This window comes from Centruroides sculpturatus, unplaced genomic scaffold, assembly GCF_000671375.1.
Source record: "Centruroides sculpturatus isolate CEXI.00-Female unplaced genomic scaffold, Cexi_2.0 scaffold242, whole genome shotgun sequence".
In the NCBI taxonomy this organism is placed as follows: domain Eukaryota; kingdom Metazoa; phylum Arthropoda; class Arachnida; order Scorpiones; family Buthidae; genus Centruroides; species Centruroides sculpturatus.
Genome location: NW_019384574.1, coordinates 192,163 through 212,094, shown reverse-complemented (window position 1 = coordinate 212,094; position 19,932 = coordinate 192,163). Strand labels below are relative to the sequence as shown.

Below are 19,932 nucleotides of genomic sequence, written 5' to 3'. Positions count from 1 at the left end.
GTGTAGTATAGAAATTTGTAATAAGATACATAATGCGGTTATAATAAAATATTGTGCGATTATTTTCATATAATTAAAATTAATATTTATTTACTTTTTAGAGAATACGAGGGAAGCGGCGCTTCCAACGCTTCTAATGATGGCACGCCACTGTAAGCTTGTATCAAGTGTCTCTTTACCAGTATTGTGTTACATGACAAATAATAAGTTTCTGAATAATACATTATAAAATAAATAAAGATTTATACTAAAATTTTTTATAAATTTATTTTATAAAATGGTGTATTATAAATTATTCTGATTTTTTGTGGAAGCGTATTGTAAAGCTTTTTATGTTAACATATAAGGCTAGAAACTATTATAAAATAAGTATTATTGTGATATAAAAAAATTTTTTTTTGTATTTGTGTAAAAATATTCATATAAAAAAGCTTTTATAATAAAAGTTCTCTGACACTCCTGCATGCAATTGTAAAATCCTAGAAGAAAACATAAAATAACAGGATTGTCTAGAGTAATTTATTCTTATCTTTATATATCGATTGTTTTGTACATATTGTTGAATATTTTGTTGCAGTTACTATTTTTTATTATATTTTTATCTAAAACCATTTGATCTAATTTTATCTATAAAACACAAATTTACAATAATATTTACATGTAACTTATTATTGCAAATTTATGTTATTTGAATTATTGTAAATTTATGTTTGAAAAAACCATAGAATAATAATAAATCAGAAAATTTTATTTGCAGATTTTATAATGTAAAGTAATATGTTGTCTTTTGCACTAAACGAACTGCACCCTTTTAGAGCCTCAGGGTGTAAAATGTCTGTTTACAATATACTATTTCTCTTTCATAACAAACTCTAGGGGGTGGTGTGGGTCAAGCAATGTAGGACAGATAAAACCTTTTTTTTCTGATAATAAGCTAATGAAAGATATTCATATACAGAATTTTTATAAAAACTCTGCAATCTTTTATCAAAAACACGATGTTTTGCAGGAAAAGCACTTTTACGAATGCAAGTATTGTTTTAAATGTGGTATCTCCCTTCAAATTCGCGCTACATTCACTCTGTTTTTATGTTTTCTAGCAAAGTCATATTACAGTTTACCGTAGTTTTGTATTTTGTTTATCACGAATTTAAAATTATAATCAAATTCGAAATTTTCGAACAAAACAGAAAATAATATATTTATTTATATAAATTCGCTAAAAATAATAAGTTTCTAAATAATACATTATAAAATAAATAAAGATTTATACTAAAATTTTTTAAAATTTATTTTATAAAATGGCGTATTATAAATTATTTTGATTATTTTGTGGTAGTTTTTTCGTAAGATATTTCATTCATATTATAACAGAAATATTTTAGTAGAAAAAAATATTTTATTCATAATTCTATAAATTTATATACCTATATATTACACATATTTAACTTTATTTACCTGTATACAGTGGTGCCTCGTACAACGTACTTAATCCGTTCCAAATGCATGTCCGTTAAGTGAAACGTCCGTTATATGAAACGCATTTTCCCATAGAAATACATGTTAAAACATATAATTCGTTCCGCAGCATAAAATAACCGTACTGTACCATAAAAAATGAAAATGGAGCAGACACCAATTATGCCGGGTAGTCAGATGTTGTGAGGAGGAGGTGGAAGAACACTTTCTTTACACATTCATACAGATACAGACTTTTTACACATTGCAGCGGGTCTTTTTTTATTGTTTTTTAATCGGAGTCAGATTCAGGAGAGGCTACCGGAACTTGCAGGGTCAACTTCTCTTGTTCCATCCTTTGTTTTTTGCCCGCTGGCTTCTTGAAAAACATGACCAAGGTGGTCTGTTTCTCTTTCTTCTTTAACACCTGTCGGAAATGACAGACAAAGGTGTCATCGTAGAGATCATTGATCCTGTTAGCCTCAGCTCTATTTGGATAATGAGTGTTGGTAAACTCCTGAACCTCTCCCCATTCGACAAGAAAGTTTTTGTCAACTTTCACTCCTGATGATTTCTTGCTTTGTTTCAATTGAAATCACCTTTCTGTTTTTTTAGAAGCCATGATGCATTATAAATGACTTAACTTGCCAGATTATATGATACGAATAATTCTTTATTAATTAAGATCATTAAACACTTCTACGAGCTACTTTCGCTCCGTTTCTTTTTACAACCTCTTTTCGTCCCGCCACCTCGGCATCTACACAATTACATTTCGTTTATTTGAATAGTCAACGTATATTATATTACATTTAATGTTTATTTAAATTATCAACATATATTACATTACATTTCGTTTATTTGAATAGTCAACGTATATTATATTACATTTAATGTTTATTTAAATTATCAACATATATTACATTACATTTAATGTTTATTTAATTCATCAACATATATTACATTACATTTCTACTTCAGATATACTAATAATACATTCTAATAATACTAATATATCCTAAAAATAGCAGATTGCCATTGGCAACAGCAAAAGTGTGGAAACATCATTCGCACTTGTTCGAAAAAAGTCCATTGCTCGTCTCACGTAACTGCCAAACGAAAAGTCCGTTGTCCGCAGCAAGTCCGTTGCTCGAGTCACGTAATGGTCAAACAGAAAGTCCGTTATTCGCAGTGTCCGTTATTCGAGGCGTACGTTATACGAGGCACCACTGTACTTATTTACAAGTTTGTTTCAAGAAATGATGACTTTTTATTTCCTTTGAATAATTGTACAATATCTCATTCTTAATCTTGATATCGGTGTGTCAAGTAGTGCTTTAGTTTTGTGCCTGCAATTTTGTTGTTTTTGGATATCTGTCAGCCAGTTGTTCTGCATTATCCAGTAAGTTTATGATAATTCTATTTATTCCGGAGATTATTATCTAATTTTTAGCGCGTAAGAAAAAAGTAAGTCAGGTTTTTAGAATAATCCCTTTCCAAGTCGCGTTGGTGCCCCACCGCCCGCACTTTGATCACGTGGCGTTTCACAGACACTATTTTTATTTCATAAAATTGTAAAGTTATTGGCTTTGCTTATGGGCACAAGTATAAAAGTTCACGACTGACGAACGGTATTCGAAGTGGGAGGTTCGGAATTTACGGCTGGTTCGGAGATTCAACTCAAAGGTATCGAATATCGTCGGTCCGGCTTTCGTGAAGAGACTCCCCCGAGAGGGGGAAGAAAGCATATTTTTGTGCTGGAATAATCGATCACGTGATCGGTTTTTATAGGAGATAAAGGTTATAGGTGTTCTCGGGACCTAAAACAAATGACGAAATTTAGATGCTAACTATAAACTTTTGTGCAAGTCGAGCTGCAAGCTGTGTGAGAAAAATAAAATGTTGATAGTTATGGAACGATGGTTTCAAATGTTCCCAGCTAAGATCGTGTTTTTTTCAATCCGTTATATAACAGAAGTAAAATAATTACATTTTTAGAATAATAAAATTTCGGATCTCACAATTCTAACAATCCATAATGGATGTTGCTCTAGTGGCATCGCCTATGGGACCAGGAAGATTTATTACTATGTCATGCTGCTTTGTTTTTGTTAGTAATTTTTGTTGGTGAAGTTGGATAAACTGAGCCATCAAAGATGTAAACGGGAGACGGACGAAACTTCTATATGTCTTTATTCTACGAAGACCTACAGACACACTGGACGTTAGAAAAATAGCAATAATTCAGAGGGTCATAGGCAACGAGAAAAAATAAACAGTGTCATCGTACATTGCATTCTATCTTCCAGGAGACCAGGAAATAAACTTTTTAACACGTTACAGCCATATTCCTAACAGTTTTTCCTAGTTGCGATGTTGAAAATTTTTTCAGCAGGTACTAAAATCATACCCTATATAAAACATGCTCTCACCTTGTTAAAAAGTTGAAGGTATCAATAATTGCTTGTCATCAAGCTGTTCTTCCTGTTCTGTATCAGTGTCTTTATCTCTTGTTTCACAGATATCAGGTTTACCTTCAGATGATTTGTCATCATATATAATATTTTCCATATCCATGTCTGAGAGTAAAAAGCGTGCATGCTCCATATTGATGCAGTTGATAACAACGCTGTTTGAACACTTCCACTGCACTAACAAAAGTACAAATGCAAACGAATTACGTAGAGATTCGCTGAACTTTGTACATCTGTTAGTTCACTTAGAGACATCTGTATTCTATCAAACAAAACAAACTGCAGCTATCTATCTAGAGCGAGGGAGAAGTTATTGCTATAATTTACACTACGTCTCAAATTACTTAGCCGAAAGACGAGTCGATTGTTATTGTGAAGCGAAGAGTCAAAGTTTATCAATGTATATTTCTGTTTTAAATAGTGAATATTTGACGCTTTTCGTATATACTTTCCACACTTCATACAATAATACACTATAATAAGCGATTAGATAATTTTTTCCTAAGAATACACAATATTCGGGAGAAATAAGTTTCCCGGTTAATTTTTTAGCTGGAAGCTTTTGTTAATTGGATTATCTAACCTTGAGGGAAGAAACGAGAGAAGTTAAGTCTCGTTGTAGTGCGAAGTTAGTCTTCTATAATAGGCAGACTGTGTATCACGTGGAAAAAACTGATTGTGATTGGCATTATTCGGCGCTTGTTGTCTTACGCATAGATATTTCATTACTACATACAGTACCGCATCGAAAACTGCATATCAAGAAAAATATTGACCATGTGTCTGTTGAGTTTGTTCCAAATTCTGTTAAGTTTAGTTATTATTTTTCATTTTGTGACATATTTAATACGAAATAAAAAGAGAAACGGAAGGAAACAACAGGAAAATGATTCGACTTTGAACAAATATGGAGAGAATTTGTGTGTATCTGGAGGTAGGCCAATAATTGAATACTTTTTGTTTTTTTAATATCATTAATTTAACACGAAAGAAGTGATCCGACTGCGCTACAGCGCTCTATATTATAGCTCAGCCACACGTTTTAATGTTAAAATACCAACTTTGATGATTAATATCTCCAAGACCGACATTCAGATTTGGACGAAATTTAAAATACTTAGTGTCAGCGATGAGCGGTACAGAAGTCTTAAACTTTGAATAAATTAATTGGATCGTTCTGGCAAATCCAAATTCTGCAATTTCGAGTAGATTTACAACGAGAAGGATTTTCGCAACATCAAGCTGGCGGAAAATGTATAAAATGTCTGCGTATCCTCGACAGTTCTTTGTACAACCGACCACCTCTTTTGTGGTCCCTTTGAAGGATTTATTTCAAAATATTGTAAATTTATAAAATTATAAGCCCAATGTTTAAATATTAACATTTTATTGGTCGATCGTCTACCACGTGAAGTGACGTTTTGCTATTTCTTTTAATCTATTAGCATCGGATCCTTACAATGACAAAACGTATTTTTGTCGGTTGTGTCATGCACATTTACCCCGTTTAACACATAAGAATTTTAATACAAAAGTATTTTAAATAATACATAAATACAGGAAAAGACGTTGGATTCTGATAACTCAAATTACAGCTTTCGGGTGCCGGTACTTCTCGTTTACCTTTGGTATGACTAGTTTAATTAATATTGTCAATTTTACTTAATATTATATCAGCTGATCTTCCTATTAATTCAATGTTTGTAAAAATCCGTGGTAATTGTCTTTAACGTTACCTGAACAATAACTTTGTGTCGTTTGTCAGTCTTTCGTGTTGAACTTGAAACCTTTATTCTGAGGGATTCTGAATAATTGGTACAGTCTTAGCGCAATATGCCTGCATTCTGTCAATTAGCCCACTTTCTTATATTTATACTTTTTGAGATTGTTTCTTATAATCGTGGTTTTAAAGAGCACATCAGTTTATTTTGTTTGCTGTGATAGTTTATTAAATTTGTACATGATAAACGTGTTACTTATGCTTAAATAAACTGAAATATTGTGTAAAAATTGATGAAAAGTTTATTACCAGCAATTTGGCCACCATTTTTATTACATTAATAATACAACTAATAAATTTTACAATTAGGAAATAATATTTGGCGTTATAAAAAGTTTAGCAGCAAATTACGAAACCTTACCGACTGTTAATAGAATTTATTAAAAAAAATTACTTATATATACAAATTATACTACTAAATACTACAAATAAAATGTGTATGGCTTCATCGGTCATGAGATTTTAAAAAATGTTTCTATTATTAATTATTATAAAATTGCACAACGCTCAGTTTTAACATTGACGATTTGTTTAAGTAATAAAGTAAAGCTGTTCATTACTAAAAGACAATATTTTAATTAAAATATGTTCAAGCTAAATAATCATTTATATTTAGATTATTTTCTTATCTGATGTTTTAAAAATACTTTTTTATATGATTTAGGTGGAATATTTATCGGAATTCCTGTATTGTTTAAAAGTAAAATTTAGACTTATTGTGAGGAAAGTTTCACATGTAAGTTTTTTTAGAAGTAAAGCTGAAATCAAGGTTTTTCCTTCCAACAGGAATTTGTTACTTGAATAGGAATTTATCAATACGATCAAAGAAAATAGGGCAGTGAAGGTAATTGTTGTGCAAGTAACTCCTTATCAGTTTCTTATATTTCCTCGAATTTATTCATGCGTGTTACGTTTAAATTTCTACTTTACTGAAGAGAAACAACAATCAATAAAAATAGAAATTTTCACCGAGTTATAATTATTATTCTGAATTTTTTAATTTATATCTTTAAAAAATTTTTCACTTTATACTTTAAAGTAACAAATTTTATTTTACTTTTTAAATTTTCTATAATTTTTACTTTAAAAAATTTTTAAAGATATAAATTAAAACTTCAGAATAATAATTATTGTGAGTTTGCGTTTTTAAAGGGGATTTTCAGATTGATGTTAATCGTTTTTCGAAAGAAATACCCGAAATAGAAAAATCGGAGAATCAGATGAGAGGTCACCAGTTGTAAAAACAAGTCATTGGGAAAGTTGGCACTTTGCTGTCAAAAATGCTTTGTCAGCGTAATTTGACGACCACGTGATAACTTTTTCACAACAATAGTATAAAACTGCGAGCAACCGGAAGCTCGGCACGTATCGTAATAGGAACTTATAATTGCTAATAGTGCCACCTTGACTCCAGGATCTTCATATAGCGAACCTGATCCAGCAAAAAAAAGAGAAGACACTGGTTGGAAGATACCGAGGAAGCCTACCTCTTCCATACAGACGACGTTTGCCATATCGATTTTTCGTTACGTCCGAGAGGTATTTAGGGGCTATTTAAACTTGAAAATTTATCTCTGGAACTAGGGATTAGTTGCCCAGTTTGTGTTAATAATATAGATTATAATCGCATTTAACCTTAGCAATTATATAGCTTTCTGTAATCTAGAATTAGTTAATCAATAATTGCTTTTTTCAAATTTCAAAACTTTGATAGTAATCATTTAATACACGGAAATACAGAACAAAACAAATTTAACAAGGAAGATCAAATTTTGGCAAAAGTGTTTACATTAATATATATAAATAAAATTTACTGAAGCTACAAAATTGTCTTCTTCAGAAGACATTTTTATCCAGTTTGAGTTTTATTGCGGAAGCGCAGCCTAAAATAAAAAGTTTTCTCCGTAACTGAAAATTACTTTTTGGAAGTCACCGGTGTTTGTAACAGCAGAATATGACAATTTTGTAGCTTCAGTAAATTTATTTATATATTTGAACAATATTTTAATATATTAGGTCACTGTATGACTCTGTCATAGGATGAAAAAATTGAGACAAAGTGCTGTGTATTTATAATTAAAATTTTTTAAATTAGTATTAATACTATATATTATCTTTTGTTTCATCTAATCCAAGCACTGACACTTGTTTGAAAGTATATGTAATGGCACACACTCGAATACATGCATGCAACAAAAAAACGGTTGTTGGCCACATGAGAAGGCAATACACTTATCAGTCACAAAAAGACAATCCTTACACTTGTTGGCATAAACATGTGGCATTTGCTTAGTGTCAACTGCTTTGTCTTATGTTTTGTTTATTTTTGATGCCCATTTTTCATCAAATGCATGCATTGCTGTTTTCTTATTTCTTCCATCCGTAAATTCTGTTAGGTATGCTCAATTGCATGACGCAACATAGACGTTTTCTCTTTGATCTCTACTGTATCTCAAAATTGATATCATGGATCACCCTTCTTTTGATTGCATTTTTGGATTCCTCATCATAATTAATTGAAAATAGCAAACTTTAATCAAAATTAATTGTTCAAATTTCAAGAACGAAAACAGTTCTGTAAGTCACATAGAAAAGGCTCAAGCAATGCTCTGCCTCAACTAGATAATATTTTCAGCCATCTTTAACAGAATTACATGTTTTTAAATCCTACTTAATTTATATGTTTTTATTGTACTTTAAATTTGTTTGTTACCTACATGTTCAATATTCCAATTCTATTGTAATCTTTAAAAACATTTGATCCTACAGAACAGCCAGATGGTCATTGAAGATGACTGGAAACATTAACTGGTTTATTTTATATTTTTAGAGACAATCAGTTTGGATTGCTAACTCTATTAACAATATACTGTTACAAGTTAAAAGTAACATACAGACATAATAATAATATTAAATACAGAAATATTATATAAGATATAAAACGTTTCAACATACGTTTTAGTCCCTTGAGATTAAGATATTCCCTCATCCAAATTTCACATTTGTTATTCTATGTTTTTACATTATAAGATTTGAACTTAAAAATATCATAAATAAATTTATCTTTGATTAAAATATTCTATTTTTCACACTAACATGAAAATCAATTAACTTTGTAAATCATTGTAATTGAAACCCTTTCTTCAAACTTTAAACAGAATAATGTCTAATTCTTGCTTTTTGAAAACTTATTTATTTTTGCAAGAACATTTTCAAGCTACTATGTCTCTTCTCGCAGTTTCCTTACAAATTTGGCACAAGTAAATAAAAATATTATCAATAATATGGTACGACTTAGGGAACGCATCTGCCCTCTTTAATCATATGAAAGATTCCTTCGTCCAAATGGCCGAAGAAAATCGCCTATTAAAAGAACAGCTCGAACACCAAGCTGGCACTTTAACACTCGCAAGCCATGGCCGTCCACTAAGATAAAGAAACATTTCACCAGAAAGAATAAAATCTTTGAAGGACTTAACTAACGCTTCAATGCCACTTTTTGATACTGAAAGAGTTAACTAAATAAAACTAATCTAAATACTTAAAATCCTTGAATATATCTTCAAAAGCGATAAAAATAACAGCAGCACTCTCTGTTGCTGTAGTGTGATATTTAACTTTTGTGATTGGTAGATTACAGGTTACGTGTCTTAAAATTCTGTTTTTTATTGCATTTGTCGATGCCTATTTTTTAATAGTAATTTACACGTAGATAGAAAATTATTACGTACCACTTTGGAAAGTGCTGAGCAAAACGTATCTTAATCATGTTTCTACCAACTTTTCAAATCCTTTTAAGTTTAGTTGTTATTTGTCTTGTGTTGATTTATACAATAGTGAAGGAATGAAGAAACAGGAAACAACTGGAAAATGATTCCACTATATTATCGTGTGGAAAAGCTTTATCTGTGTCTAGAAGTAAGTAAATGTTTGAAAGTTTTCATTATTATTTTTAAAGATATTATTACTTTAAGACGAAACATTATCTTACAAAAAGATGATTTTATACAGAATTCGATTAAACAAATTTTAATTAAACAACAATCGACAATATTAAAAAGAATAAAACAAATTTTTCTTATAAACATTGTTCGACTCAGACCATATTGAAAGAACGAGAAATGCAAAAACATTTCGGTTTGTTTTTCGTACGTACGGCCTTAAGTGTGTGTGAGTGTTTGTGTAGCATTCTGTTCATTAGATTTGAAGCTTAAAATAACTCCAGTGTTTTTATCGAGAGTTTTTGAAATTTACTACGAAGGTTTCTGTGTTTGGTGAATTTATGCTGTTAAATTTTGGTGGTTGCACGTCTAGTGTATGAAGAGATAAAATGTCGTGTGTTCTATCTGACATAATGAACTTAACGATCGAATTTAATGAAGGATTTATTCCTTTTCGGCAATTTAATTTTTTATTTCATAAAACCTAGCTCTACTTTCATAGAAATCTTTTTGCCGTTTAATAATAATTAAAGAAATAAAACGATTTTTTAAAGAAATAAAAGATCAAAACAGATGGCGCAAAACGCAGTTATTAATGTTGCTGGGAAAGATAAGTAACTGCTTGCTTGAGTTTTAACATTCGGATAAATTTCAAATGCTTAATTTACAATTTTCTTTTAGTAACTTCAATGCACCTGACACTTATTTATGTAAAAGTATTTTTTATATTCTTAGAATAAAAAATATATAGAATAAACAATTTTTATTGTTTATTCTATAGAGATTTAATATGTGTTTTCACACTTGCAAATACGAAAACTTATTTTTGATATATTAATTTTTGTGTCGACTTAATAAAATAAAACGAGATTTTAGACTTATTTAAATTACAATCTGTATTTTATTTTTTAATTTAGTTAATTATTTTCATTTATAACTATGTAGCTTAATTTTTCTATGTTGTATTTTCCGCAGTTAGTTAGTGTTGCGATACTGTATTTAGACATTCATTTTGAAACTATTTTCAGCTTTAAGTGTTACCAGTCACAAGTTTCTTCCTTTAGGCTCGTTTCTTTCCATTAGCAGATATGAAATTCTCATAAGTGCAAAAGCAGCAGCACAATTTATTGCTTTAGAATTGCAATTTTATAGACCTCGTACGAACATTTTTTATTCTCACGATAAGCAGATGATCGTCAGATCCTCGTATGTGTGTACGTGTATGCTGGACAAGTGATAAACACTTAGCGAAATACTTTGCCGAATATCGAATATGTAGATGCACGTTAATAAACTGTTTAACTGATATTATATTCGTACAAGAATGAAACGTGGAAGCATTCTTGTAGCAGCCATTCAAATTAAAAAATGCAGAAACACGTTGTTGATAAGTAACGATTCCACCGATTTTAATGAACTTTTTTATATATGAAAAAAAATTACTGCTCGTCATTCTGACGACGCTCGTTATCAACTTTTATTTTTATAACAGACATTAATTTTTCAGAAAATAAAGACAACGGCCAGGAGTTAAAAATGAATCTTCCGACTATGTCCTTTTTACCATTTTTGTGGAACATTGTATTTTCTCAACGTGACAAGAAATACCACAATTCATACATCGGGATACGTATGTCATTAATATTTTATTGGGTAATTTGACTGTTTAAGAATAGATGAAATATTTTTTCGTAACTTTTTAGAAACTTTAAATGTAACTACGGGACTCTCTACGCTATTTCCAAACGAGAAAGTTGCCTGTATAAATATACTTGGATATAAATTAATTTTTTTCTTACATCCAGAATCTGCAAAGGTAATAAAACATGCCTAGTTATGTAATATATTTACTACGAATGTAAATATTCAGTATAACGTTTTGTAGGAAGTATTAAAAAGCAAAAGTTTAATCGATAAGGATTCTACGTATGATTTCTTCAAGCCACTACTCGGAGACAACAGTTTTTTGTCAGGTAATGCATTATTTGATATTTAGTTTACATATGAAATATCGTCGTTTACAGTTTTTTGAATTTAATTAAATAAAGTTCTGACGATGATTGGAGAAAAAGAAGAAAATCTTTCGCTCCACATTTTCATCTTCGGAATCTGAAAAATGATCAAAACGTATTTACGGAGCATTCAAACGTCTTAGTCGAAAAACTCAAACAATTGCAAAAAAATGAAGTATTCGATATTCTGAAATTGATGAAATATTGCACTCTCGACATAATTGCAGGTATTACTCTCTATTGTAAAATATTTAATTAAGTATTATAAATATCAATTTCTTTATAGGTAAACATTAAATAAAATATTTATTTTGCCCACTTATTGCTCATCACGTAGAAAAAGTATGAAACGAATTTTAAAAAATAATATATATACATATAAATATGTCACTGTAAGAAAAGTAAGCTACTGAACAGCCCTTAACGAAACCAACAATAAACAGAGTCAAAAATTCAAACAGTATTTTTATCACTTACGCGTTTCACGGAAATTACGGATTTATTCGTTTGAAATTCTGACACACAGGACGACTTTTAACACCATTCCTGTCTAGCGACAATAGTTAGAACTAAAGCTAACTATAATTAATTTTTCACGATAAAACTTGGGCCGGTTTCTGTTCATCGTCTCTCGTCTGTCGTCTCTCACAAGCCAGTCGCTGATCGGCTAATAATTTGTTTACGTCTCGAAGATCATCGCGTCTCTCTAAACGCCATTCTGGACAACTTTTTCTCTCTTCGCTTCTCTCGCTTATCAGAGACGAACAGACAGTTGTCTTTCGACCATTTTATCGTCTTTCGCTTCGATTTCGTTATATCCAATATGGATGACTGGTCGCTACTCGCGCTGTACAATAGTATTAGAGAACATTCTCTATCTAGAGAAATGCCTCTGATTTTTTTGCACTGCCTACTCAGAAACGTCACTGATTCCATTTTTCTAAAATTATCCTATATCAATTACTGAACTATCGAATATGATGTTAATTTCACTTGGATAGTTAAGGAGAAATTAGATAGTAATATTTCGAAAAATATCCAAGTATGCACGCTTTTGTAACTTAGGCTATTAGAATTTTTATTTGTTAAAAAACAAATTGACATTACAATCTGTAAAAACGTTATAAAACAAAAACAAGTTGGTCGAAATTACGTGCTTTATTTAAACACATGCACCTTGTCACGTGACACGTGACAAGGTGCATGTGTTTAAATTCCCCTTGTCACGTGAATGCGGAGTACGATCTATGATTACGTTCTCCGCATTTTCGAAAATTTTATAATTTCATTGGTTAAAATCCTATACCGTATTACGCGCGCAGATAACCCGAACAATCAACCGAATAGAATCGTGACGTCAACAACAAACACAAGATCGTTACGAACCACCAGAATCGCCAATATGTATGAGAGACAAAATTCGTATCTCTCTTCGACGTCATTCGTCGATTTCACCAGAATACGGCCTCCGATTACATTTTTGTTTGGTTTAGTTTTGTTTTCTTGATTACTGTTTTTTTTAGTGAATCTACTTTGTTCTGCGATGCCTTCCCGATACTGAATATCATATCAAAACGACGTATATTTATTTATTTAACAACAATAAATATCAATTTATATTTATGTAGACATAGCAGTAGGAGTTACTCTACATTCTCAGACTACGAACGATCAAGAATACGTGTCTGCATTAAACAGGTATGGAAAATTAATTTCCAGATATATTTCTTCATTTTTCAAATAATATTTATAAATGTAATATCTGTGTTAAATAATATTTATGTAGACATAGCAGTAGGAGTTACTCTACATTCTCAGACTACGCACGATCAAGAATATCTGTCTGCATTAAACAGGTATGGAAAATTTAGTTCCAGATATATTTCTTCATTTTTCAAATTTATAAATGTAATATCTGTGTTAAATAATATAAAGTTAGTTTATATCTGATGAAATTTTTAAAATGTTCCAGTCAACTTCGTTATAAGGGAAACGAATTATTCTAAATTTTGATTGTTTATCAAATAACCGAATATTAAAAGTTTGCACATTATAAATGAGATGTTTCAGCTATATGTGCTGATCATAATAAAGAGTTATTAAAAGAATGTGTAGAGAGAAGTGTGTAGGGAGAATGTGTAGAGTTTCTAAACCAGTGTTTCTCAACCTCTAACGAATCGTCGCCCCCTTCAACGTAGTATCGCCCCCTTCAATAAAACCGTTACGTAGTATCGCCCTTTCAATAAAACCGTTACATAGTATTGCCCCTTCAATAAAACCGTTACGTAGTATCGCCCCTTCACTTCAAAATTCCGATGCCCAGGGCCAAGGCTAACGCCAAATTCGTACCGCATTAAATAGACTAGTGACTAGTATAATGTTATTCGTTTAATTATTGTACGATATAACGAATAAAATGTCTAATTATTCTTAATATAATGTTTTACTATATCGCCCAGAAAATTGTTTTTCGCCCCCCTAAAATTAATTGTTAGTAGTCGCCCCCTCAACATGGATAAACTTTCACATGGGGCGATATCGCCCCCGTTTAGAAACACTGTTCTAAACGAATAGAATGTGTTCATTTAGTATGGATTAAGGATTTTAGAATGAATTTAATTATTAGTTATAATGTTTTAAACGTAAACTCTATGTATTTCCTACACACGAGACACAATNCAAAATTCTTTTACTTTCTTAATTTTCTATATTTTTTACTTTAAAAAATTTTTAAAGATATAAATTAAAACTTCAGAATAATAATTATTGTGAGTTTGCGTTTTTAAAGGGGATTTTCAGATTGATGTTAATCGTTTTTCGAAAGAAATACCCGAAATAGAAAAATCGGAGAATCAGATGAGAGGTCACCAGTTGTAAAAACAAGTCATTGGGAAAGTTGGCACTTTGCTGTCAAAAATGCTTTGTCAGCGTAATTTGACGACCACGTGATAACTTTTTCACAACAATAGTATAAAACTGCGAGCAACCGGAAGCTCGGCACGTATCGTAATAGGAACTTATAATTGCTAATAGTGCCACCTTGACTCCAGGATCTTCATATAGCGAACCTGATCCAGCAAAAAAAAGAGAAGACACTGGTTGGAAGATACCGAGGAAGCCTACCTCTTCCATACAGACGACGTTTGCCATATCGATTTTTCGTTACGTCCGAGAGGTATTTAGGGGCTATTTAAACTTGAAAATTTATCTCTGGAACTAGGGATTAGTTGCCCAGTTTGTGTTAATAATATAGATTATAATCGCATTTAACCTTAGCAATTATATAGCTTTCTGTAATCTAGAATTAGTTAATCAATAATTGCTTTTTTCAAATTTCAAAACTTTGATAGTAATCATTTAATACACGGAAATACAGAACAAAACAAATTTAACAAGGAAGATCAAATTTTGGCAAAAGTGTTTACATTAATATATATAAATAAAATTTACTGAAGCTACAAAATTGTCTTCTTCAGAAGACATTTTTATCCAGTTTGAGTTTTATTGCGGAAGCGCAGCCTAAAATAAAAAGTCTTCTCCGTAACTGAAAATTACTTTTTGGAAGTCACCGGTGTTTGTAACAGCAGAATATGACAATTTTGTAGCTTCAGTAAATTTATTTATATATTTGAACAATATTTTAATATATTAGGTCACTGTATGACTTTGTCATAGCATGATAAAATTGAGACAAAGTGCTGTGTTTTTATAATTGAAATTTTTAAAATCAGTATTAATACTATATTTTATCTTTTGTTTCATCTAATCCAAGCACTGACACTTCTTTGAAAGTATATGTAATGGCACACACTCGAATACATGCATGCAACAAAAAAACGGTTGTTGGCCACATGAGAAGGCAATACACTTATCAGTCACAAAAAGACAATCCTTACACTTGTTGGCATAAACATGTGGCATTTGCTTAGTGTCAACTGCTTTGTCTTATGTTTTGTTTATTTTTGATGCCCATTTTTCATCAAATGCATGCATTGCTGTTTTCTTATTTCTTCCATCCGTAAATTCTGTTAGGTATGCTCAATTGCATGACGCAACATAGACGTTTTCTCTTTGATCTCTACTGTATCTCAAAATTGATATCATGGATCACCCTTCTTTTGATTGCATTTTTGGATTCCTCATCATAATTAATTGAAAATAGCAAACTTTAATCAAAATTAATTGTTCAAATTTCAAGAACGAAAACAGTTCTGTAAGTCACATAGAAAAGGCTCAAGCAATGCTCTGCCTCAACTAGATAATATTTTCAGCCATCTTTAACAGAATTACATGTTTTTAAATCCTACTTAATTTATATGTTTTTATTGGACTTTAAATTTGTTTGTTACCTACATGTTCAATATTCCAATTCTATTGTAATCTTTAAAAACATTTGATCCTACAGAACAGCCAGATGGTCATTGAAGATGACTGGAAACATTAACTGGTTTATTTTATATTTTTAGAGACAATCAGTTTGGATTGCTAACTCTATTAACAATATACTGTTACAAGTTAAAAGTAACATACAGACATAATAATAATATTAAATACAGAAATATTATATAAGATATAAAACGTTTCAACATACGTTTTAGTCCCTTGAGATTAAGATATTCCCTCATCCAAATTTCACATTTGTTATTCTATGTTTTTACATTATAAGATTTGAACTTAAAAATATCATAAATAAATTTATCTTTGATTAAAATATTCTATTTTTCACACTAACATGAAAATCAATTAACTTTGTAAATCATTGTAATTGAAACCCTTTCTTCAAACTTTAAACAGAATAATGTCTAATTCTTGCTTTTTGAAAACTTATTTATTTTTGCAAGAACATTTTCAAGCTACTATGTCTCTTCTCGCAGTTTCCTTACAAATTTGGCACAAGTAAATAAAAATATTATCAATAATATGGTACGACTTAGGGAACGCATCTGCCCTCTTTAATCATCTGAAAGATTCCTTCGTCCAAATGGCCGAAGAAAATCGCCTATTAAAAGAACAGCTCGAACACCAAGCTGGCACTTTAACACTCGCAAGCCATGGCCGTCCACTAAGATAAAGAAACATTTCACCAGAAAGAATAAAATCTTTGAAGGACTTAACTAACGCTTCAATGCCACTTTTTGATACTGAAAGAGTTAACTAAATAAAACTAATCTAAATACTTAAAATCCTTGAATATATCTTCAAAAGCGATAAAAATAACAGCAGCACTCTCTGTTGCTGTAGTGTGATATTTAACTTTTGTGATTGGTAGATTACAGGTTACGTGTCTTAAAATTCTGTTTTTTATTGCATTTGTCGATGCCTATTTTTTAATAGTAATTTACACGTAGATAGAAAATTATTACGTACCACTTTGGAAAGTGCTGAGCAAAACGTATCTTAATCATGTTTCTACCAACTTTTCAAATCCTTTTAAGTTTAGTTGTTATTTGTCTTGTGTTGATTTATACAATAGTGAAGAAATGAAGAAACAGGAAACAACTGGAAAATGATTCCACTATATTATCGTGTGGAAAAGCTTTATCTGTGTCTAGAAGTAAGTAAATGTTTGAAAGTTTTCATTATTATTTTTAAAGATATTATTACTTTAAGACGAAACATTATCTTACAAAAAGATGATTTTATACAGAATTCGATTAAACAAATTTTAATTNTCTGTGTCTAGAAGTAAGTAAATGTTTGAAAGTTTTCATTATTATTTTTAAAGATATTATTACTTTAAGACGAAACATTATCTTACAAAAAGATGATTTTATACAGAATTCGATTAAACAAATTTTAATTAAACAACAATCGACAATATTAAAAAGAATAAAACAAATTTTTCTTATAAACATTGTTCGACTCAGACCATATTGAAAGAACGAGAAATGCAAAAACATTTCGGTTTGTTTTTCGTACGTACGGCCTTAAGTGTGTGTGAGTGTTTGTGTAGCATTCTGTTCATTAGATTTGAAGCTTAAAATAACTCCAGTGTTTTTATCGAGAGTTTTTGAAATTTACTACGAAGGTTTCTGTGTTTGGTGAATTTATGCTGTTAAATTTTGGTGGTTGCACGTCTAGTGTATGAAGAGATAAAATGTCGTGTGTTCTATCTGACATAATGAACTTAACGATCGAATTTAATGAAGGATTTATTCCTTTTCGGCAATTTAATTTTTTATTTCATAAAACCTAGCTCTACTTTCATAGAAATCTTTTTGCCGTTTAATAATAATTAAAGAAATAAAACGATTTTTTAAAGAAATAAAAGATCAAAACAGATGGCGCAAAACGCAGTTATTAATGTTGCTGGGAAAGATAAGTAACTGCTTGCTTGAGTTTTAACATTCGGATAAATTTCAAATGCTTAATTTACAATTTTCTTTTAGTAACTTCAATGCACCTGACACTTATTTATGTAAAAGTATTTTTTATATTCTTAGAAACGCAGTTATTAATGTTTCTGGGAAAGTTAAGCAACTGCTTGCTTGAGTTTTAACATTCGGATGAATTTCAAATGCTTAATTTACAATTTTGTTTTAGTAACTTCAATGCACCTGACACTTATTTATGTAAAAGTATTTTTTATATTCTTGTATTTTAAAGTATTACTAGTATTTTATTATATTGTTTTCTTAGGATTAAAATCAATTTTTATTGTTTATTCTATAGAGATTTAACATGTGTTTTCACACTTGCAAATACGAAAACTTATTTCTGTTTTATTAATTTTTGTGTCGACTTAATAAAATAAAACAGGATTTTAGACTTATTTAAATTACAATCTGTATTTTATTTTTTAATCTAGTTAATTATTTTCATTTATAACTATGTAGCTTAATTTTTCTATGTTGTATTTTCTGCAGTTAGTTAGTGTTGCGATACTGTATTTAGACATTCATTTTGAAATGATTTTCAGCTTTAAGTGTTACCAGTCACAAGTTTCTTCCTTTAGGCTCGTTTCTTTCCATTAGCAGATATGAAATTCTCATAAGTGCAAAAGCAGCAGCACAATTTATTGCTTTAGAATTGCGATTTTATAGACCTCGTACGAACATTTTTTATTCTCACGATAAGCAGATGATCGTCAGATCCTCGTATGTGTGTACGTGTATGCTGGACAAGTGATAAACACTTAGCGAAATACTTTGCCGAATATCGAATATGTAGATGCACGTTAATAAATTGTTTAACTGATATTATATTCGTACAAGAATGAAACGTGAAAGCATTCTTGTAGCAGCCATTCAAATTAAAAAATGCAGAAACACGTTGTTGATAAGTAACGATTCCACCGATTTTAATGAAATTTTTTATATATGAAAAAAAATTACTGCTCGTCATTCTGACGACGCTCGTTATCAACTTTTATTTTTATAACAGACATTAATTTTTCAGATAATAAAGACAACGGCCAGGAAATAAAAATGAATCTTCCGACTATGTCCTTTTTACCATTTTTGTGGAACATTGTATTTTCTCAACGTGACAAACAATACCACGATTCACACATCGGCAAATGTAAGTCATTAATATTTTATTGAGTAATTTCACTGTTTAGGAATACATAAATATTTTTTCGTAACTTTCCGATTAATAGAAATCTCTCTACCGGACTTCCTATGCTATTCACAAACGAGAAAGTCGTCTGTATAAACATATTTGGATATAAATTAATCTTTTTCTTACATCCAGAATCTGCAAAGGTAATATTACATGCCTAGTTATGTAATATATTCATTACGAATGGAAATATTCAGTATTACGTTTTATAAGAAGTGTTAAGAATGAACAGTGTAACACGGGATTCTGCACTTGATTTCTTCAAGCCACTTTTCGGAGATAACAGTTTTTTTTTCAGGTAATGCATTATTTGATAATTAGTTTAAATATCGTTGTTTACAGTTTTCTGAATTTAATTAAATAAAGTTCTGACGATAATTGGAGAATTAGAAGAAAATATTTAGCTCCACATCTTCATATTCGGAATCTGAAAGATGATCAAAATGTGTTTATGGAGCATTCAAACGTCTTAGTGGAGAAACTCAAACAATTGCAGAATAATGAAATATTCGATGTCTTAGAATGGATGAAATATTGCACACTCGACATAATTGCAGGTATTACTCTCTAATGTAAGATATTTAATTATGTATTATAAATATCAGTTTGTTCATACGTAAACATAAATTAAAATATTTATTTTGCCAACTTATTACTCATCACCTAGAGAAAGTATCAAATGAATTAAAAAAAAAAAATATATA

The 19,932-nt window shown here is 30.3% G+C and overlaps 2 protein-coding genes across 2 annotated transcripts in view; one reads left to right on the top strand and one right to left on the bottom strand.

Annotated features, from left to right (window-relative positions):
• The window catches only part of LOC111624260 (cytochrome P450 4C1-like), a 51,662-nt gene extending 47,550 nt beyond the window's left edge, over positions 1–4,112 (bottom strand). Inside the window, exon 1 of the mRNA XM_023367069.1 lies at positions 3,891–4,112. The gene's annotated coding sequence lies outside the window, so the exon portion shown is untranslated. The remainder of the gene's footprint in view (positions 1–3,890) is intronic.
• Positions 4,113–4,390: 278 nt separating this feature from the next.
• On the top strand, positions 4,391–13,363 carry LOC111624261. Its single transcript, XM_023367071.1, has 6 exons — positions 4,391–4,866; positions 11,161–11,283; positions 11,357–11,469; positions 11,539–11,626; positions 11,702–11,892; positions 13,294–13,363. Exons 1-5 carry the CDS (start codon positions 4,710–4,712, stop codon positions 11,764–11,766), a joined length of 546 nt encoding a protein of 181 aa, XP_023222839.1. The 5' UTR covers positions 4,391–4,709; the 3' UTR covers positions 11,767–11,892; positions 13,294–13,363.
• The last annotated feature ends 6,569 nt before the right edge of the window (positions 13,364–19,932 follow it).

Coding starts and splice junctions, on each gene's coding strand:
- LOC111624261 (XM_023367071.1), top strand. CDS start 4,710: ATGTGTCTGTTGAGTTTGTTCCAAATTCTGTTAAGTTTAGTTATTATT. Junction 4,867..11,160: donor GAATTTGTGTGTATCTGGAG/GTAGGCCAATAA, acceptor TTAATTTTTCAG/AAAATAAAGACAACGGCCAG. Junction 11,627..11,701: donor AGACAACAGTTTTTTGTCAG/GTAATGCATTAT, acceptor AATTAAATAAAG/TTCTGACGATGATTGGAGAA.